The sequence below is a fragment of the Tachysurus vachellii genome, chromosome 8 (genome assembly GCF_030014155.1).
Source record: "Tachysurus vachellii isolate PV-2020 chromosome 8, HZAU_Pvac_v1, whole genome shotgun sequence".
Lineage (NCBI taxonomy): Eukaryota > Metazoa > Chordata > Actinopteri > Siluriformes > Bagridae > Tachysurus > Tachysurus vachellii.
The window spans coordinates 22,290,489-22,308,787 of record NC_083467.1 but is presented as its reverse complement, the minus strand read 5'-3'; the positions used below and the strand labels follow the sequence as shown (position 1 = coordinate 22,308,787).

Below are 18,299 nucleotides of genomic sequence, written 5' to 3'. Positions count from 1 at the left end.
TAATAAGTAATTTTTGTTATTCACAAAGTCGTGAGGTTTATCTTTTTTGGAAAATGCAGCCACATGGTGTGTAATTAGCACAGACACACTGACACATTACTGTGTGTTAATTTGTCAGTGTCTGTGATTCATCCTGGCGGTAGTTTAGCATTTGGTGCAGAGGCAGAGCAAGTAGTGATATCTGAATGCATTTTTAATTCAAGCTCAGGGTAAGTGGCTGTGAAGTATTGAATGTGATCAACCCTCAGTGAAAATGACTTTAGGTTATATCACAGCATGTCAAATTCTGGAGATTTTATTAAAAAGTTGATATTAAATTGCTATGAAAAACCAGTCTGGCTCTCACAGCAGTTTAAATGTGTTTCTGTGAGGTGGTGGGTGTTTAAAAGACATTAACCTGATAATGGATATGATTTGTGAGCAAACTCTGGAATGATGAGATGATATGAAAGGGGCACAGCAACCAGAGCATATATATATATATGCTCTGGTTGCTGTGCCCCTTTCATATCATCTATATATATTCATATATTATTCATATTCTATATATATTCATATATTCATATATATTTCATATCATCTATATATTCATATATATATATATATATATATATATATATTTTTTTTTTTTTATTATGTCTAGGTTTAGACAAATCCAATATTACATTTAAGCTGTTATATTTACAGGACATGCTCAAGAACAAGAAGTACAGACTATTTGACTGTCAATCTGTCAAACTGCATCATTGTGAATGTTTTTCTGACACAAACCCGCTCATATATCCAACACTAGCTACTGAGACAACAGCAAAAGCCAGGCTTTTGAAATGTACTGTTTTAGAGGCAGGTAGTGGTGGGTGGTAGACCAGCATAAGTAAGAAACTGTTCTGGAAAGTTGTTGAAATGTTGAAATCCAGTTACTAATGCAGCAGGAAATAAAATAGAAAAGAATCTCATACACGGCTGAATAAACAATAAAATCAATTAGTTTTGAGTAAAGCTCCAGTGGGCTACACAGTCCCAAGTTCGTTTGCCTGATTATTTAAATGACAAAGCTTACAAACAGACTATAAGTGCAAAGTTATGTCAACACCTGACCATCGCACCCATATGTGGCACTTCCTTAAACTGTTTCCACAAAGTTTTAAGCACACAATTGTATGAAATGGGAAAAAAGAGACTTCAACCTGTTCCAGCAGGACAGTGCCACTGTGCACAACGCAATCCCCATCAAGACAAAGTTGAACTCAAGACCACTGAACCCCTTTGGGATCAACTGGAACACTGACTGCACCCTAGACCTTACCTAACATCAGTGCCTGATCTCACCAACGCTCATGTAGCTGAGCACAGATCCCCACAGCCATATACCGGTTTCTTTCAGGTACACTGGTTTCCTCCCACAGTTCATTGACAGTGCAGTGCAGTCTGATTAGCATCTCTAAATTGTCAGTAGTGTGTGAGCGTGTACGTGATTGTGACCTGGATAAGCGGTGCAGAACATGAATGGATGGAGATTTATAAGAGCATTTTTTTCAGGGCATCTGGGCTCCCGATTCATCCGCCTCTAAAATCATAACGCATGGACAATCTCATATCCGTCACCTAATACATTTAAGCCTAATTTAATTCCAAACCTTATTCCAAACTTTTATATATAAATTCTCAAATTGCAACTCGACATTGTATAACAGTAACAGAGACAGCAGAATTTCAATCAATATTTCGTCACTTCTTTTAACTTGGTTTAACTTTAGTTTGTTGCTGACTGGCAAGGGACAGAAGAGCTGCAGTGTGTATAGAAGAGTCTGACTTCGTACCACTGTGCCAATGAGATGTCGTATATCCATCCTCCCTGTGGACTGACATTGCAAATATGCAGAAAAAGTGGAAAAAACTCAAATATGTTTATCTGTTGTAAGATTGCAATAAACAAAAATGATTATTAATTCTATTTTTAGACATTTTTACTAATTCCAAATTTGAAAGTTTTGTTCTATTATCTAAGAATTTTGCTAATTTATTCACATTTATTTTCTAGACAGATGCAAAGTAGAATAAGAAAATTTAAAAGACATTTAAAAATCTTAAAGCAATATGTTTAATAATGTTTGATTTGGCACCAAGTGCATCATCTTAGGGGATTTTAAGTGATCCTTATCCTTTTTTTTATCCAGCGACCCCATTTTAAGGGCTCAAAATACTTGCAATCCAAATGGTTAGATTTGTCGATTTCGTCAGGTGCATGGATTATATTTTATGATTGTGCTACATCCCAATTTAAAACAGTGAGGGGAGAAACATCATTACTCTCAAATACAGTGCCTTTGACTTTCTGCTACTGGACTTCATGATAGGCTTGAACTCCACAATGATGAAATCATAGCCTGGGAGATTGTATAAACCCTAGATGGCATTTTTACGAGGCACAGTTTTTCATTATGATGTGTTTTATGTTGTGTGTGTGTGTGTGTGTGTGTACATTAGGAATTGTGGCTGGAATGAAGCGGATCACTTGCGGTTTCTGCACATCGTAGGTCAATATTCTCCTGAGCTAAGAAACCACAGAGGGCTCTATATGGACATGCTCCAGAGAATTCTGCCACATGTCTCCAGAGCAGAACTGGTTAGTTACAGCACACTCTATCTATCTATCTATCTATCTATCTATCTATCTATCTATCTATCTATCTATCTATCTATCTATCTATCTATCTATCTATCTATCTATCTATCTATCTGTCTATCTGTCTGTCTGTCTGTCTGTCTGTCTGTCTGTCTATCAGTCTATCCGTCTATCTATCTATCTGTCCATCCGTCTATCTATCTATCTGTTCATCCGTCTATCCATCCGTCTATCCAACCGTCTATCCATCCATACATATTTGGTGTTTATCTGTTTACATTTCCTCAGGTCTCTAGAATAGGTGTCTCACTCAGCACAGCATCATTTTTACCACAGCTTCTATCAAAGTACATGTCCATCTGTTTCTCCCTCCCAGTGAATTATTTTCAAGACTGCATCCCAAAATTTTCGGCTAAAACTTTTTTATTTCTGAATTGCTCTAAATTTGCGTACTTTAAGCTAGAATTAAGCTTTCAGAGTGACAGATGAATTACTTTCACCACTGTAGGCAGGCAGGCAGGCAGGTACAGTAGATAGGTAGGTAGATAGATAGGTAGGTAGATAGATAGATAGATAGATAGATAGATAGATAGAGAGACAGACAGACAGACAGACAGACAGACAGACAGACAAGCAGATATTTAGACAGTGCAGTCAGACAGACAGGCAGGCAGGCAGGTAGATAGATTTCCTCTTTGTCCTCTCTTTTTTTTTGACACAAAGACCTGTATTGGGTTTTTTCTTGGGCGAGACCTTACTGATGATACAGTACTTCAGTAAGAAAGAACACGGTCATGTGTTTACAGAAACGTACATCGATGAAGAGACAGAGGAGAAATGATGCACTAGCAAAGTAGATGGATAGATAGATAGATAGATAGATAGATAGATAGATAGATAGATAGATAGATAGATTGATAGATAGATTGATACTGTAGATTGATAGATTGATTGATTGATTTTCTTTATTCATCCTGGAGGACCTTTAAGCATCCAGTAGCAACATACAGAGAAATAAGATTTCACTACCAAAGTAAACCACCCACCCTCTCGCCCAAAACTTGTGCAAAATGATATGTTTTTTATTTATAAGTAAGTACAGATGACCAAACCTGTACTAAGTCACTCCCCAGAGGGACAAAGGAGTTCTTCAGTCTTGTATTGGAGCATGACAGAGACAGCAATCTGCCACTGAACACACTCCTGTGCCTATTGAGGAGGTCTGACGTTTCATGTATTGGCTTGGAATTCTCTCTGACTTATAGGCGTTTGTCTTTCTAAATATGGTTTCAGTCTTGACACTGAGTTTATACAAAAAATGTTCATGTTCTCTTTTGCATTCTTAAAAGTTTGACACGAAATAGAATAATCTTTTGCATAATGCAGGAAGCCAACTAATTGAAGTTAAGGCTTGGTTTGAAAGGATTAGATGGTTTTTAGTCATGAGTTTGTCTAATAAAGAGCATCAGTAACTGTATAGTAGACTTGACACTTTTCAAGTCATGATGCATGTGTAGTCTTAATATAAGGAAGTGCGTATAAAGACGTGTAATGTCCCAGGCTAATACTCATAATTATTGTATTAGTGTTTTATTCTTGTGTTAGAAAGCTGTATAAAATAAGTTGTACTTGTAGTTTTGATTCATTTGCATTTTATAGTAGTTTATAGTTTAAAACTTTTGTTTAAGAAACCAGCAACTTCCATTTTAATACATTTTGATTAAAGACGTTTTTTTAATTATAAGAAAGTATACCTTATCCTTCAAATCTACACTATACATGTGGTTGATAAAGTTTCAATTGAAATGCTAGTGTTCCTTTAAATTAGCATCATTGTGGTAACCAGTCTGCAGTATGAGTGTGCAGTATTGAGTGTACACATGTGAGTCACACGTTTTCATTCAACTGTCAGTACCTTTACTGCTTCTCGGACAAAAAGTAACAGAAAAAAAAAACTTTCGCTTCACCACTTTATCCTTTTGATTTCAGTGTGTGTACTTTTGCATGTCTGTGTATTTCTGGGGGACTTTAAATTTTCCCTGCAACATGATGGTCTTAAAAAAATATCCGGCTGGTGAAAGAATGAGTGTTTATAGCCATTATAAAAAAAATGATTACACCAATTAACTTCTTTCGGGTGATGTTTCACCAAATTAAGTGTGAAAAAGAAAGAGAGAAACAAGAAGTATGATTATAGTTCTTTAATCAGTACAATTGTTATGATAAGCTAATTGCTCTTGCAGAAATAAAATAATAGCTTCCTTTTTTTTTTTAATCATTGGGACACATTACATTTATGCAGTCATCCTTCGCCGTTTGTTTAATTCACCTTTTTTTTTCTCTGTCCCTGTTTATTTAATTTAATTACTTATTGAACAACCAGTTCTTCTCATCAGTCTCCTTCCTTTTCTTTATCTTACACCCAAACAGCAGGGGACTATCAGCTATCATCCTTACTGGCTTTGCATATCAGCTGCTTTAGCCATCAATCTTTCTCCTTTTGTTCATGATTCCTTTCTTACTCAGATTGCGCTTGAAGTCTCGGGTTCCCCAAAGTGTTACAGTTCAGATATGATCTAAGCTGATAGTCCAAACTCATAACTGCTCTGCTATTTCCTGATAAGATTTGTGCTCTGTTTAAGAAACATGACCCTGTATTTTTTTTTTTCTTGTCTATCATTCTCAGGTATCTTGTCTATCATTCAGGTATCTTTTACTTTAGTAGTCACTTATTTTCCAATTATTTCTCCCCTTGTTTACTTTCTTCATAACACCCCCCTCGGGATATTCTACCATTTTTCAAGACTTATCTGTATCTAAAAGATTAAAACATACACACAGTAATTTAGACATTTTCATGTACTAAGAACAGAATACCTGCTCAGATGAAATGTGAACCCATGAAAGATAATTTTTTTGGCTGTGAGAAACCGTCACAGGCTTCCACTGTATAAGGATATGTGCTCAAACACAGGTCTGGGGTTTTCCCAACATAGATTGTAGATGTGGTAGATTGAGAGAGAATATTTCTTAGAGTTTCTGACATTTGATTTTAAACAGCTACTGACACACCAAGGCATTTCACACACCACACCACAGCATTTCTCTTACTGGTGTGGCTTTTATCAGCCTGGAGTGAGCAAAACAAGGATCATGACACTTTGAGGAAAAACTCCAGGCTGTGTTTCTGCAATCAAATGGTGCAAACACGGATTCACAGTGGTTTTTAAATGGTAGCTTGGCTGGATTTTCGGGTTTAGTGGCATTTACATTCTTGGGGTAGTTTTGCTGGCGTATGGAAAAACACACAGAGGAACACAATGAAAATCTACACAGAATATAAAAGGGAATTTAAGATATAAAAACACAAAGATTTTAAAAGCCAAGTGCTTTTACATGAATGTTCATGTGTATAAATATACAGCGTACGGGCTTGGAAGTATACATGCTTTAAAATGACAAATGATAGACATAGATCATAGATAAAGAGAGAAATAATTTCAACTGGCCAGTAAGATGCAGTTATACAGTATAAATAAGAATACAGTAAAGTGAGGTGATACAAATAGCAATAGTACAAGAAGAAGGTTTGAGAGACATCACTTCCATTATATTAGATAGAAACACACAAATAGATACACACATAATCAAACATGCACATAAATATATAAACACACACACACACATACATGCACACACACACACACACACACACACACACTGGCTGTAGTTTTACCACTTGGTAATGATGTGTCATGTTTAAAGTGGGATATTTTAAAAATAAAATATCCCACTTTAAAAAAAAAAAACTGATGAAATTTATGAAGAGCCTCAGAACACTAATATGTTCTGAGGCTCTTCATAAATTTCACCAGTTTTAATAAAATATATGCTTAAAGAATAAACTTTGGGCTCTGTGGTGCCCCACACTCAATAAACAGCAGAAAAACAAATGAAGTACACTTCTCAAATGTTTGCACTAGCATTCATGCCTTCTTGCCTGCGCAGCGTATGGCTTTGAAGACAACACTGAAGAGTAAGAACACTGACAAGCCGTATTTTATTTGTGCTTTGAGATTTAGGGTAGGTGAGCATGTAGGGGGAATTTGGGTAACTTCTGCCCAAATCACAATCGATATTTCCACCGATTTTTCTGTTTAGTTTCTAATAATGATCGACAAATCCTTTAACACACAATGACTCCTGCACACAGACCCCACTGATTTACCCTGCTACTACATGAAATGGGGGCAAAAGAGATAAGCAGGAAGATGAATACGTCAAATATAATTACACACCTAGCACAGCGGGTTCACATAAGCCTAATTATACACTTTGTAGTTAAATGACACTGTTATATAGTGTTATAAATGTATTGTTATTCAAGTATCGTACGTCGTGCCATTCTGCTCTTGGGCATGGTTAAACTTTCTTTTCATATATGCTGTTTTTTTTCTTTTTTGATGTACACTGCTCACTCAAAATTAAAATCTACAGTCAGCGTGTCAGTGAGAACAACCCGTGTTCAGATGTATATGCGGTTGTTCAAATATGATGGATATTATATGCTGGTGCACCTGCAAAAATATTGAATTAACTCATAAGAATTATTAATTCGGAGTTCAGGATAACAGCAGGGGATCAGAAAAGTTTTCATTCTTTCTTTGAGAGACTGCAAATTCAAATTCTGTTGGGAGCCAAGTGAGGAAAAACTGTCCATGCTGTCAGGATGGGAAAATAGGCATACTCTCTCCCCCTGTCGGTCACACTAACACTGGCCAGTCACGCGTGGCTTTAAGCTCAAGTTTGTGGAAGAGGGTAGACACCGCGTTTCTCTGAGTATTTTAGGCCATCTGCTGCCTATGTTTTATGTTTGTGTTTGTTTTATTGTAATGGAGAGTTGGCTGGTGGGTGTGACCTGGCAGGTGACTAAATTAAAGAGAAAATGTAAAAAAAAAAGTGTGCCGGAAATAATATATATATACTGCCATCTTACTGTATTGTTAAATAAAGCTCAGGATTCAGATGCCAGTAATTGTAATATCGGCGCCGATATTTCTGCAGCCTAGCCGCCAGAGGGAGCCATCCATCTCCGGGTGGACTTCCGGGTTCTCTGCATCACAAGTCTTAAATCATAACTCCTAGCGACTCAGACATCACTTGCTAGTTTATTGGCTTATGTTATGAAGTACACATCTAGACCACTTTTCATTGTTTATCATTGTAAAAGAAAATGTGTTTCATCAGACCATTCTTCTTCTTCCATTTGCTTCCATTACTCAATGGTCCAGTCCTAATGCTTACCTAATGCTTACTTGCCCACCCTGAGCTACACGGTCTGCAGCTACGTAGGCACATACTCGTAAGTTTTAGTGCACTGTGCGTTCTGACACCTTTCTATTATAGCCAGCATTAATGTTTTCAGCCATTTGTGCTCCAGTATCTCTTTTGTGGGATCAGACCATACAGCCTAACCTTTGCTCCCCACAGGCTCCAGTGAGCCTTGGGGGGCCCATGACCCCTGTTGCTGGCTCACCAGTTGTTCTTTTTGGGAACACTTTTGGTAGAGACTAACCACTGAATCCTGGGAACACCACAAGACCTGCTGTTTTGGATATGCACTGATCCAGTCTTCTAGTCATTACAATTTTCAAAGCCTCTCAGATCCTTACACTTGCCCATTTTTCCTGCATCCAACATATTATCTTTAAGAAATGACTGTTTATTTGCTGCATAATTTATCCCACCCCTCACTCAACAAAGCCATTAAACGTTGACTGGTACCCACAAATCTCTTTAGGTTTGGCTTCTGGGCAGCTAAGTTTAAAAAAATCTAGAACAGATGGACAGTTGTTGTACCCCAGAGTGAAGGTCTAACATTCTTCAGTAGCTTTTATTTCTTTGCTAGGGATGGGGTGGATCTTAAGGCTTATAGCAGGAACACTGGGCATGAGACAGGAATTGCAGTGATTGCTGTGCACACGCACACTGTTATTCACGTTCATACCTAGGGCCAATTCAGCGTAGTTGATTCGACTGCTGCCATATACATGAGGACAGTATGCAAGAGACTACACCAATAGTAACAAGACACAGAACTCAGGATTGAACCAGGGATCCTGGAGTCACAGCAGTGCTATTTTGGCATCTTCAAAGACCAGCAGTAACATTTGTGAGCGTTCTTCTTAGACTGAGGCATGGAGCTGGACAGGATTCGATCCAAGAATGATACATTCGATGTTCTGCAGGCAAAATCTCAGAGGGCAGCTGCCTTCCAAATGAAGCTTGGAAAAATGTTGTCTACCAAGGGAGCTGACGTCATATTGGAAAGCAATGAAAGAAAGACTTCAAAATATGGCAAAATACAGTACATACACACCAGCAAAGGAAGACAGTCTGTTCTTCTGATTCCGAAACCCGCTGTAAGAATAGGTGCTAAGCATGTGTTCAGCCTTGTTAAATGAATTGCAGGTGTGTAAAGCTTTTGTGATTTAGATCATACGTGTGTTGATTATTTGTAAGTACATAACCTTAGACAAATTTACCTGTTATTCATGTCACAATTCAGCCATTGTGTCTGGTTGTTTTTATTGCACTCACCTTCAGAAAGGTGATTTTAAGAATTCAGCATCTAACGGATTATGAAGCTCAGGCCATAAAACGACACGCAGATGGGAAGCATTGTTGAGGCGCCCAGCTCGTCCTGCCTCTGAACTGCTGCCCGTTCGGCCCTTTGAAGTGAGATAAATGTTCTCCATGTTAAAAGTTTCCGAGCCCAATTTAGGCCTACCTGGAGCTAAGTTTCTCACCTGGTATTTCACAGCTTGAAAATAAGAATGAGAGTGATAAAGAGTTGAAAACGTTTTAAGAACCCTCTTCCCTCTTTCTTTCTGCTTTCTTTGTTAGCTTTTATTTCCAGTTTTTGAGTCCTTGAGGTGAAAAAAAATCCCAAAAAACGAATGGCTGTTTGAAATGAATTGTTGACAATGACTCACTTCAAAGGCTCAAACTGTGTTCTTGGTCCAAGCACACACTCTGGGAAATAATTGAAAATGGGTATTTTAGCGAATGTTGCTAAATGTATGTACTTCTGGGGAAACAGTTTCTTTCTCAAGACGTCCGCAGACATAATGAGTATACCAAGCAAAAATGGCATTAATCTCACTCGTACTGAAGTCAGACAGTGAAACTGAAATGCCTGGTTTTAGACCACAATCATTTAATAGCATGGTGTAGGTCCTTCATTTGCAGCCAGTACAGCAGCACTTCATCTTGGGAAAAACAGAAACAAGTCTTGCACAGATTGTTTGAACCAGTTTGGGTCCTCCAGAATGATTCAGTAGTCTTTGGCAGTGCTGCACCCATCTAGCACAAGTAGCATGCCTTGGTATTATAAATGCAGTGACATTGCGGCCCGATCCATCGCTGATCAACCCCTATGCTTCACTCTGGTTCTGAACATACAGGGTGGTGAGCTACTTTGGGTGATTTACACAGTGCAACACTCAAGGATGTGGGAAGGACAGTGAAGGTGGAGTCATCAGAGAGCAATGCATGTTTTAGTATCCACAGCCCAAGATCGCCTGATGGCACCATTGACACTGACGGTTGGCATTGGCACAAATAACCAAAATTTTGGCTATAGCAGCCTGACCATTAATACTGACCCTATGGAGCTCCTGACAAACAATTTTGGTGGAAAAAGGAGAGTCGAGGTACATGTTTAATTCTGAAGTGAGTTGGGCAGCTGTGGTTTTGTTTTTTGGACGCAATCTGGGTTCCCGGAAATCCCTTTCAGACAGCTTCCTCTTGGGCTGACAGTTACTTCTGTTGGATGTGGTTTGTCCTTGTGGTGGTATGACATTACTCTGGATACCATGGCTCTTGATACACCACAAAGACACTCTGTCCTGGTCAAAAATGTACCATCAAACGGATGAAGTCTATCTTAAAAATAGAGAAAAACTAAATTCTCTCTACCACAGTGTTTGCTTGTAAAATGCTTCTTTAGGTCACAGTTTCAATGCTACATGAGAATCAGACAGAGGTTCTGTGCTATTCTGCCACCTAGTGCTCAGTGCATGAGGCGTCTTTGCCCTGTCAACCACAGCAAGCCGGCTTTCATGCAGAGTGATGGACTCTCCCCTTGTCTAGAAGGCAGTGGTGTTAATTAATTTCACACGTTGCCTGATTATCATCATAACCTGACACATTTCACTCAGGAACAATGAAATAAAGAATACTGTATCTAATTTACTGATGTCTACAGTGAACTAAACCTTAACCACAGTAGCCAAAAGGAAACATTTAGGCTGTTGAATTTGGTTTTAATCCAAGCTGCTATATAAAAAGCTTTCATTTTTCCATATTGGAACCATCCAAATATCCCCTGTGTTTTAGCAAACCAAGACAAATGTCTAAACACAATGAAATAGTCCCGACAGACTGCACCCCCACTTACAAAAACCTGACTAATGTATTACTCTCTCTGATGAAGAGCAGGTGATGATAATGATGGATATCTTGGAGCCTTCTTGTGGCCTGCACTAATATTCATTCTTTTGCCTATGTGAGTGTGAAACTGTTTCTGTCTTATTGAAAGCAGGCAGCTGCATAATGCCTCCTGTCTCACAGTTCTGCACTAATGCCCTCTACCTTTAAACCTACTTTTACTTTAACACACCTTGCATCGCTAAAGTAATGCCATCTTCATTTGCATGCTTGCCTGCTTTAATTTGCTTCTACAGTGTGTGCAAGAAACCACCCCCCCCCACACACACACACTCACACACTATCTTCCCTCCCTGATTTCTATATAATTCACATGTCTCTTTTCACATGTCCTGTTCATTACGTGTTGTAACCAAGACACTTTCTGCAAGTCCAAGTTGAGTCTAAGTGAGCTCACACCCATGTCTGAGCAGAGTATAAGTTTCACTGTCACTTTCAAGACCAGTCTAAGTCATCTCAAGTTGAGTTATAAGATTATAAACTTTAAGTCATCTCTTTATGTTCATGTCAAACCTAATCTAATCTAAAGTCCTCTATTTCTCAAACCCACACTGAGTTTGTCATTATCTTTTACAACCAAGAATCATCTCAACTCTGTATCCAGATCATGTCTTTCGTCAAGTCGTCTTTCACTCATGTCCACAGTAAATATAAGCAGCATCTACCCCATGTTCAATTTGAATTTAAATCAATGTTTCCTTTACATTCAAGGTGAGCAGTTTAGGTGATAGCTCCCTCATCCCCAAGTTGACTCTAAAGCCATAATGTTACTCATTAGAGGTCATTAAGTCGTGTTATGCATAATGTGTTTGGAACTTACAAACCTAAGCATGCATTTGGGGAAACAGACAAAGTTCACTGAGGGAGGATAAAGGATGATGCTGCCAGGTGTGTGATCTGGTCCTTTCTCTTTTTTATTCCTGTGTTCAACATTATCTCTACTCTTCTACCTTCTGAGCTTCCATCTTATTAATCCATGATTATCTGTGTGTGTGTGTGTGTGTGTGTGTGTGTGTGTGCGTACGTGTGCGTGTGTTTCAGAATGTCCATGAGCGGACCTGGGACTGGTTCAGGTTTAGCATGGAGCAGGAGAGGCTGCTGTTGGAGAGTTGGCACAGGGAGCGGACATTTCTGCGGCTACGGACACGGCGGTTGTTGGAGGATGCCGAGGTCATCTATGATGAAGAGCAGAGCCTGCAGAATGACAGATTACACCAGCAACAAATCTGTGCACAGCTTAGACAAAAGGTATGACATAGACTAAGACACAATACACTGACCTCCTACTCCGGGTTGCATCATACAGATGGAAGTATTCACAAAGAGTCTGTTTGAGAAATTCCCAGGATGACACAAACACAGAACAGAACTGTCATCACCCCTTATTCTCAAGCATGGCTAAGCTTTAATCTACGTGTATAGCATGGTACACTACTCCAGATGGCATTATAAAAAGCACAATCAATCATTATGATTTGAGAGTGTGAATCTCAGTCATCCGCCTCGCAGATTTTAACTGACGCTGGAGTGGATAAAAACGTGCAGCCATCTGCTGTAGAATCTACCCACAATATGGCAGCTCAAAATGCACAGAAAGCAAACAATGTGTGTCAGTATTGAACTGGCATTGCAGAACATTCTTAATGATATATGCACTGAAAATCCTTTAAAGAATGTCACTCAAAAGCAGAACTAAGTAAAAATGTATGCAATGCAAATGACAAAATTCTAAGTTAGTGTTTTTTTAGTTTGAAGAAATGGTTTAAATCATTTTTATTTACCATGTTTGCCATTCAGGGGGGCACGGTGGCTTAGTGGTTAGCACGTTCGCCTCACACCGCCAGGGTTGGGGCTCGATTCCCGCCTCCACCTTGTGTGTGTGGAGTTTGCATGTTCTCCCCGTGCCTCGGGGGTTTCCTCCGGGTACTCCGGTTTCCTCCCCCGGTCCAAAGACATGCATGGTAGGTTGATTGGCATCTCTGGAAAATTGTCCCTAGTGTGTGAGTGAATGAGAGTGTGTGTGTGTGCCCTGCGATGGGTTGGCACCCCGTCCAGGGTGTATCCTGCCTTGATACCCGATGACGCCTGAGATAGGCACAGGCTCCCCGTGACCCGAGGTAGTTCGGATAAGCGGTAGAAAATGAATGAATGAATGAATGTTTGCCATTCAAAGTCTGTCTAACTGTGTGTAACTGTAATAGTTTGATCATCATTCTTATTATACCATTTATGGCACCTTGTGATATAATGCAATGTTTAACACTAACAGTTTAACGGTTTTATTATCATGCTTTAGTCTGTATTTGAGAGACCTTTACCAATCCGGTAAACCGTCCCATTTTGCAGTACTTTGTGAGGCTAATGAAACACAGCACTACTATAATCAGTGCATGGCTACAAAGCTTCTCACTACTCCTCAACTGACATAAATGGAGTTGTGCCAACATCTGAAAGCTACAGAATTTTATTAGTTTATTTATGTTCTTTTCAGTACTAAAGAATGAAACTCTGCTTGACTTTGAAATCTATTATTCGGATCTGAATCGCAATGCTTCTTTTGAGAGCGATTGCTTTAATATCCTCTCTTTGACTGGGACATAAGTGAAACCTGATGTATATGTCTTTAATTAAGCCACTTCTACAAGTTATGGATATAAATACAGTATAATCCCACACTTCTAGCCACGGTGGTGCTGGTTCTGTATAGATCCTTCTGTAAGATCCAAAAATTGCACTGCTTATATTAAATTGTCATAATAAAAATCATTGTTAATGTATTAGGGGGGGCATGGTCACTTAGTGGTTAGCACGTTCCCCTCACACCTCCATGGTTGGGGGTTCGATTCCCGCCTCCGGCTTGTGTGTGTGGAGTTTGCATGTTCTCCCCGTGCCTCGGGGGTTTCCTCCGGGTACTCCGGTTTCCTCCCCCGGTCCAAAGACATGCATGGTAGGTTGATTGGCATCTCTGGAAAAATTGTCCGTAGTGTGTGATTGCATGAGTGAATGAGAGAGTGTGTGTGTGCCCTGTGATGGGTTGGCACTCCGTCCAGGGTGTATCCTGCCTTGATGCCCGATGACGCCTGAGATAGGCACAGGCTCCCCGTGACCCGAGGTAGTTCGGATAAGCGGTAGAAGATGAGTGAGTGAGTGAGTGAGTGAGTTAATGTATTAATTAATAGAAACTTCAAAGGACTTTTGTATGTCGCGCTGGATAAGTGTGTCTGCTCAATACTGTAAACGTAAATGTCATAATGGTTAAAGAGCAGGTTTGGATGTAAGGGCAGTGTTTTATTATACAAACCAGGGCAAACTAAGCAAGAAGCTAAGGTAGTGATCAGAATCCCAGATCTTAGGCAAAGGCAGAGACTGTTTTAGTGGATAATCTTATCCTTTTCTTATCCTGGGTCTTGTATTATCGATCTGCTCTTACTGAATATCCTTTAAACATACTTAACTCTGTTTGACTTTACATTATACAGTTGTTGAAGAGGAACGATCCCATAATCACAATATCTCATAATCCCTCCTGCTAGCACGATTGGTTTCTTTTGAGTCTCATTCCTCTCAAGGTTTTTTCTCTTGTTATCTTGGGTAGTTTGTCAGTGTCGCCTCTGGCTTGCTTATTAATGAAGTAAAGAAAATTTACATCAGGATTTATGCAAAGCTTCTTTATGTCATAAATGGACTATACAAATGAAACCAAATTCACTGATTACTTGATGTAAACTCTTTTATTTAATGTTAACAAGACTACACTTTCGCTGATTGGTCCAAGGAATACTAGAAATAATCTCTAATCATCTGAGTCATGTTTAAATCCCTTTCTCTGGACATAATCCACCCCCCACCCCCCAACCACCCCTTAAGAGCCGAAGATTATAAATTCCTGTTGTTGACATATAGCATGGTTCAGCATGGTTTAGTTAATTCTCCACTAGATATATGAACTAGTGACTTTTTAGCTTTTTCTCCTTGTTTATTGAGATTACAAATTTATACAGATTGTAGGTCTATTGCAAGTCATATTTACTGGCAAGGCACTTTGATGCAGAGCCCAAATATTATGAGACAGATGCTAGACGTTGTGTGGAATAATCTTTAGGATTTAGGGTAATGAATTGTTCCTACTTAAATCCTTATTCGATGTGGTATTTTGTTTTATTATTCTTATTCTTGTATCGTCTTTCTTCTTCTGCTTCTACATTCGGCTTTTCCCGTTAGGGGTCGTCAAAGCAAATCATCTGTTTGCACCTAACTCTATTCTCGGCATCCTCTACTCTACACATCCATATATCTCCTCTTTGGCCTTCCTCTTGACCTCTTACCTGGCAGCTCCATCTCCAACATCCTTCTACCAATATAACCATCTCCCTCCTCTGTACATGTCCAAACCATCTCAATCTATCCTCTCTGACCTTGTCCCCAAAACAGCCAACCTGAGCCGTCTCGCTGATGTGCTCGTTCCTAATCCTGTCCATCCTCATCACTCCTAAAGAGAACCTCAACATCCTCATCTCTGCTACCTCCATTTCTCCACCCACACCAACCTGCCTGCACTCGCCTCTTCACCTCTTTTCCACATTCCCCATCACACTGGACCTTTGACCTCAAATACTTAAACTCCTGCACCTTCTTGACCTCAGCACCCTGTAACCTCACTGTTCTACTTCCCTCCCTCTCGTTCATACACTTGTATTCTGTCTTAGAATGACTGACTTTCATTACTTTTCTTTCCAGAGCAGACCTCCACCTTTCCAGGTGTTTCTCCATCTGCTTTCTACTCTCACTACAGATCACAATGTCATCCGCAAAAAAACATCAACAAGAAGGGATTTAAAGCCGATCCTTGATCCCACCTTTACCTTGAACTCCTCTGTCTGAACTACAGCACATCTCACTGCTGTCATACTCCTCAAATACATATCCTGAACTACTCTGACATACTTCTCTGCCACTCCTGACATCTTCATACAGTACCATAGCTCCTCTCTCGGCACCCTGTCATACGCTTTCTCTAAATCCACAAAGACGCAATGCGGCTCCTTCTGACCATCTCTGTACTTCTCCATTAACAGTCTCAGAGCAGAAATTGTATCCGTAGTGCTCTTTCAGGGCACGAAGCCATACTGCTGTTTACAAATATCCAGTTCCTTTCTTAGCCTAGCTTCCATTACTCTCTCCCATAGATTAATTGTGTGGATCATCAATTTTATATTTCTGTATCTGCTACAATTCTGCACATCACCCTTGTTCTTGTACTAGAACACTTCTCCATGCCTCAGGCATCTTCCTCTGAATGCTGCCCTGTACCTCCTTGTTTCACCACCATGCTTTCTAATCTTCTTTTCTCCTTCCAGATGACACAACTAGCCCCCTCCTTGGTGTGATCTTTTCTCCCTGATCGCTTCTGCTGTAGTTTCCCAGTCATCTGGAATCTTTCCTGACACCCAAAGTCTCAGATTTGTCTCAGATTTGTCTCAGATTTGTCTGAATTCTTTGACATTCTTCCTTTTTAAATTTCTACAACTTGGTCTTGCTTACTGTCTTTCCTCTCCTCTTCTTCCTGACCACCAGAGACATCCTACACATCAACATCCGATGCTGTCTGGCTACACTCTCTCCTACCACCACTTTGCAGTCACTAATCTCTCTCAGATTGCCTCATCTAACATAGAATGTAATCTACCTGCGTACTCTTACCTCCACTCTTATATGTAACTCTATGTTCCTCTCTCTTCTGGAAATAATTGTTAACTACAGCCATTTCTATCCACTTAGCAAAGTCCAACACCATCTGTCCTTCTTGGTTCCTATCCTTAACACCAAACCTGCCTATCACCTCCTCATCACCTCTGTTTTCCTCACCAACATACCCGTTGAAGTCTGAACCAATCACTACTCTCTCCCATTTGGGAATACTCTCTCATCACCTCATCTAACTCATGCCAGAATCTCTCCTTCTCTTCAACTCACAGCCTACATGTGGAGCATAACCACTGACAACATTCAACATCACCCCTTCAGTTTCTAACTTCAAACTGATTACTCTGTCTGACACTCTTTTCACCTCTAAAACATTCCTCAATCCTTCGGGATCATTCCTACCCCATTTCTCTTCCTATCCACACCATAATAAATCACTTTCTATCTCCCTCCAGTACTACGTACTTTGCTCCCCTTCCACCTGGTGTCCTGCCCTCACAGTATATCTCTACCTTCCTTCTCTCCATCATGTCTGTCAGCTCTCTACCTTTCCCTGTCATTGTACCAACATTAAGAGTCCCCATTCTTAGACCTATTCTCATGCCTTTCCTCTTCTCTGTCTGTCTACAAAGCCTTCTCCCTTCTCTTCTTCCTTGACCAACAGTAGCCCAATTTCGTCGTTGTTAATCCGGACCTCAATCGATTCGGTATGGAATTCACACTGACGACTTTCATGTTTAGATTTGGCACGGTTTACACCGGATGCCTTTCCTCTATTTATCTGGGCTTGGGACCGGCACAGAAGTCTCTGGCTTTCAACCTCTGTGGTTAGATTAATTTCTTTATAATTTTTCAACATTGTGATTTATTAATTACAGATTTATTTTGTGTTATATATCAAATACAGCTGTCTCACTCTTTTCAGTCATAGGTTTAACAACATTAAATATAGTTGTGTAATATAAACCTCCAATACTATGACATCACGAAGACTTTTCTATTTTCCCACTCTGTTTTTTTTTTTTTTGGCCTTGTTACCATAGCTACGGTTGCACATTTTCGGACCAGCTGTGCCAACTGATAGAGGAATGATTGATTGATTGTTTTTGGCCTGTGGTACACATCGTGGAGAGATTAGCCATTTAGGAGGAGATGGGCGTTGTGGAGCAGATGTTTAGAGTCAAGGCACTATCTATTATTCCTCAAGATGCCTGAAGCTGTTCTACAGTATCTCTCTTAGCTTTTGATTTTCAAACTGTTATTCTTTTTGGTGTTGTTGCTTTTGAAAGAATGCCCATAGGCATAACAAAGTAGATGATACAAATTAAGTCATCATGGTAATAATATCAATCAAAGTTAAATGATTGTGTAAGTACAGAGAAAGGCTGTAGCTGCAGTGTTTAAGCTTTAGACCGTTTAGTATTCAGAAAGACGTTCAAGACTCATCCTTCTATCCTTT

At 39.6% G+C, this 18,299-nt stretch overlaps 1 protein-coding gene across 1 annotated transcript in view; it reads left to right on the top strand.

Moving 5' to 3' along the window:
• Positions 1 to 18,299, top strand: part of LOC132850386 (coiled-coil domain-containing protein 148-like) — an 87,411-nt gene that overhangs the window by 47,691 nt on the left and 21,421 nt on the right. The window contains exons 9-10 of the mRNA XM_060876930.1: positions 2,488 to 2,626; positions 12,179 to 12,385. Coding sequence (XP_060732913.1) covers positions 2,488 to 2,626; positions 12,179 to 12,385 — 346 coding nt within the window. The remainder of the gene's footprint in view (positions 1 to 2,487; positions 2,627 to 12,178; positions 12,386 to 18,299) is intronic.